Source organism: Nilaparvata lugens, chromosome 1, assembly GCF_014356525.2.
Source record: "Nilaparvata lugens isolate BPH chromosome 1, ASM1435652v1, whole genome shotgun sequence".
Classification (NCBI taxonomy): domain Eukaryota; kingdom Metazoa; phylum Arthropoda; class Insecta; order Hemiptera; family Delphacidae; genus Nilaparvata; species Nilaparvata lugens.
The window spans coordinates 60,704,973-60,707,766 of NC_052504.1; the positions used below are offsets into that span (position 1 = coordinate 60,704,973).

At 34.0% G+C, this 2,794-nt stretch overlaps 1 protein-coding gene across 2 annotated transcripts in view; it reads right to left on the reverse strand.

The window, feature by feature from the left end:
* Nucleotides 1–2,453, reverse strand: part of LOC111047148 (WD repeat-containing protein 18) — a 132,490-nt gene extending 130,037 nt beyond the window's left edge. For both annotated transcript variants that reach the window (XM_039438569.1, XM_039438562.1), the window contains exon 1: nucleotides 2,270–2,453. In XM_039438569.1, coding sequence (XP_039294503.1) covers nucleotides 2,270–2,308 — 39 coding nt within the window. In that variant the 5' untranslated portion in view covers nucleotides 2,309–2,453. The remainder of the gene's footprint in view (nucleotides 1–2,269) is intronic.
* Between the last annotated feature and the right edge of the window lie 341 nt (nucleotides 2,454–2,794).

The window sequence follows — 2,794 nt, forward strand, 5'->3', positions numbered from 1 at the left end:
AAAAACATACATAAGGCATGCTTAGCAAGACAGCATTTCCGACAAATCATCACTCATATATTCACTAACACTGCAGTACGCCTTGCTTTTCAAGTGCTTGGATACAACTCTCTCGAACGCTCTTAAATCCAACTGTTTTACTCCTGTAGGCAGCCTATTGAAGTATTGCAATGCCGAACTCCTGAAGCACACCTGTGATCTCTGAAGTGGCAGATCACTGTTAGAATACCAAGTCTAACAAAAAATAGCTTGCCGTGTGCGCGATAATCGCTTGCGGTGATGATTCGGGCAGCCCGTTTTTGCAGCTTCAGAATGTAAAGAAATTAATATAAGTTTCACATTCAGACTTCAATATAAATATAAAAACATTTTAGTTGGACTTAGTTTTGGAATATAAAAGTTTAGTGGAACCCAGAATAAAAAAAAACTAAATGGAGACGTTCTTAACAAATGAAATTATTAATAAAATTGTTTTTCAGAAATAACTAAAAAACAATTTCAAACTAGTGAACCTAATGTTGAATATGTTGCAGCCTACCGAACCTATTTAAAATGTTAAATAAAAATCTTACTCTATGAGAAACTTAATGATTAAGGAATTGGCAAAATAGGCTTTCTGGTCCAAATTGCAGAAAATTTAAGGTAGATGATGAATGTTCAATCCAGCTAAAATCTAGAAGTTTTCCAGTACCTTACAGTCATAATATTTTTGTCACACTTACTTAATTGAAGCTGTTTTCCATGCATTAAATCAAGCCGGTAAACAGCTGTTTGCAGAAGAAGAAAACATGTGATTTTCATTACAGCATACTATACTGTAAAAGGATCATGTTTTCTTTACAGTCGAGTATGTTTCCTAGTTCTATATAGTTAATATAGTCCTATGTTAATATAATAACTCAAATAATTTAAGAACTCATCCAAGAAGTTTCAAGTTATAGCCTAAGAACTCATCTGAAATCTTATAATATAGGCCTTTATTATTTTATTTGAGCTTGATGGGTCTGTCTGTTATGAACTAGGCGCTACGGGCTAGGTCATGTTTATAAAATGCAGTAACTCGAGCATAAGATGGGAATGGTTTCTGTTTCTCAGCAATATTATTCTTTCTCAGATAAATATGACAAAAAATATTGTACGTAACTTGTACGGTAACGTATTTACCGCAATCGTATGATAATTCTGCCCTCAACTACGTTTCGGGCAGAAACAATCATATTTATGCGGTAAATTATCGTTACCGGACTTGTGACGTAAAGTACTATTACAATTCAAGATACACAAAATTTTATTTTACACAGAGACAAAAGCTGAATCAAAAATTATATCTTGCTAGGCCTATCACAAGAGTTAATTCTAAATTAACATGTGAGGACGAATTAAATCAAATCTTGACTCCAATATCGTGCAAATCCAGAATTGAGATTCAAGATACATGTAAATAAACTAAGGCCCGGTTGCACAGCAGCCGGTTAAATTTCAACTGTGATAATTTCATGAGAACCAATCAGAGAAGGCGGTTTTTGAATAGACGGCTTCTCTGATCGGCTCTCGTGGAATAATCATGGTTAAAATTTAACCGGCTGTTGTGCAACCGGCACAAGGCGTTTTTGAAAAGACGGCTTTTCTGTTCAATTCTTGTAGAACTAAGTGTTAAAATATAACCGGCTATTGTGCAACCGGCCTAAGTTTCTAAATTAGAGATTAAATCACTTGTAAATTATTGGTGAAAGTAGTGCATAAAATAAGTTTAAAAACATTCATAGTATTATTTACGCTGCGTTTACACCAAAGTTATCAACAAAATGTTTCTTTGGGGGCACTTTAGTTTATGGGCCGCGGAATCTAGCATTGAGACCTACATAGATTGATAGAGGAAATCAAGACGAGATCAACCATGTATAACATTGTTGTCGATTTCCAAGGATTAGTTGAAAAAACATGGCGGAAAGTTCAAAATTTTTATATCAATTTTTATTTTTAATAATTTTTTATGGCTACAATATGTTTAAAACTAGTGCAATATTATGTAAAATTTGACGAGGAATCCAATGAAACTAATTTCAGGTTCGTAACTTGAGTAGTTTTAGAGATATTGCAAAAAATGTGCAGAAAAATGCGTATGTTAAGTTATGTTCAATCTAATAAAATCTATAAGGACAAAAAATTAAACATTTTGTTAATAACTTTGGTGTAAGTAAACGCAGCTTAGACATGAGAACTTAACATCATAAAAGTTGTTCTATTAAACGTCTTAAAAATTACTTACTCGATCTTCCAAGCAGCTGGTAAGAATAAATTCATTCATTGTACGAATGTTTCAGTAATAATGAGTAAATAAATCAGAAATAGTTGATATCCTTCACAAAATTGACAAGTTATGCAGAATATTTTTGGTACACGTGCACGGCGCAAAAGAGGTTAGCGTCAACTTAATTCGGTACTACACCACAGAATAGGTACAGAGTAGAAACTGTCAATCAAACGCCTATGAGGTCCACGATATAATGGCAATGGATGAAGAGGAAGAATAGCGATGCCGTTTTTTCACATTAATTAATTATATTTCTACACTGTCAAAAACATAATTGGCATTGTTGTGGCCTAGAAAAGGATAGTACCACCGGCTTTGTTGAATGATAGACTAGGATAGCAAAACCAAAGCTGATCGAATACTGTCAATATAACGTGGACCGCACTATATAGTGAGGTACACGTTATAATGGCAAGGAAGAAGAGCAGCTTCTCTCTGTCTCAGAAACAGAGTAACGGCCAGCAACAGTCACAGTTATAA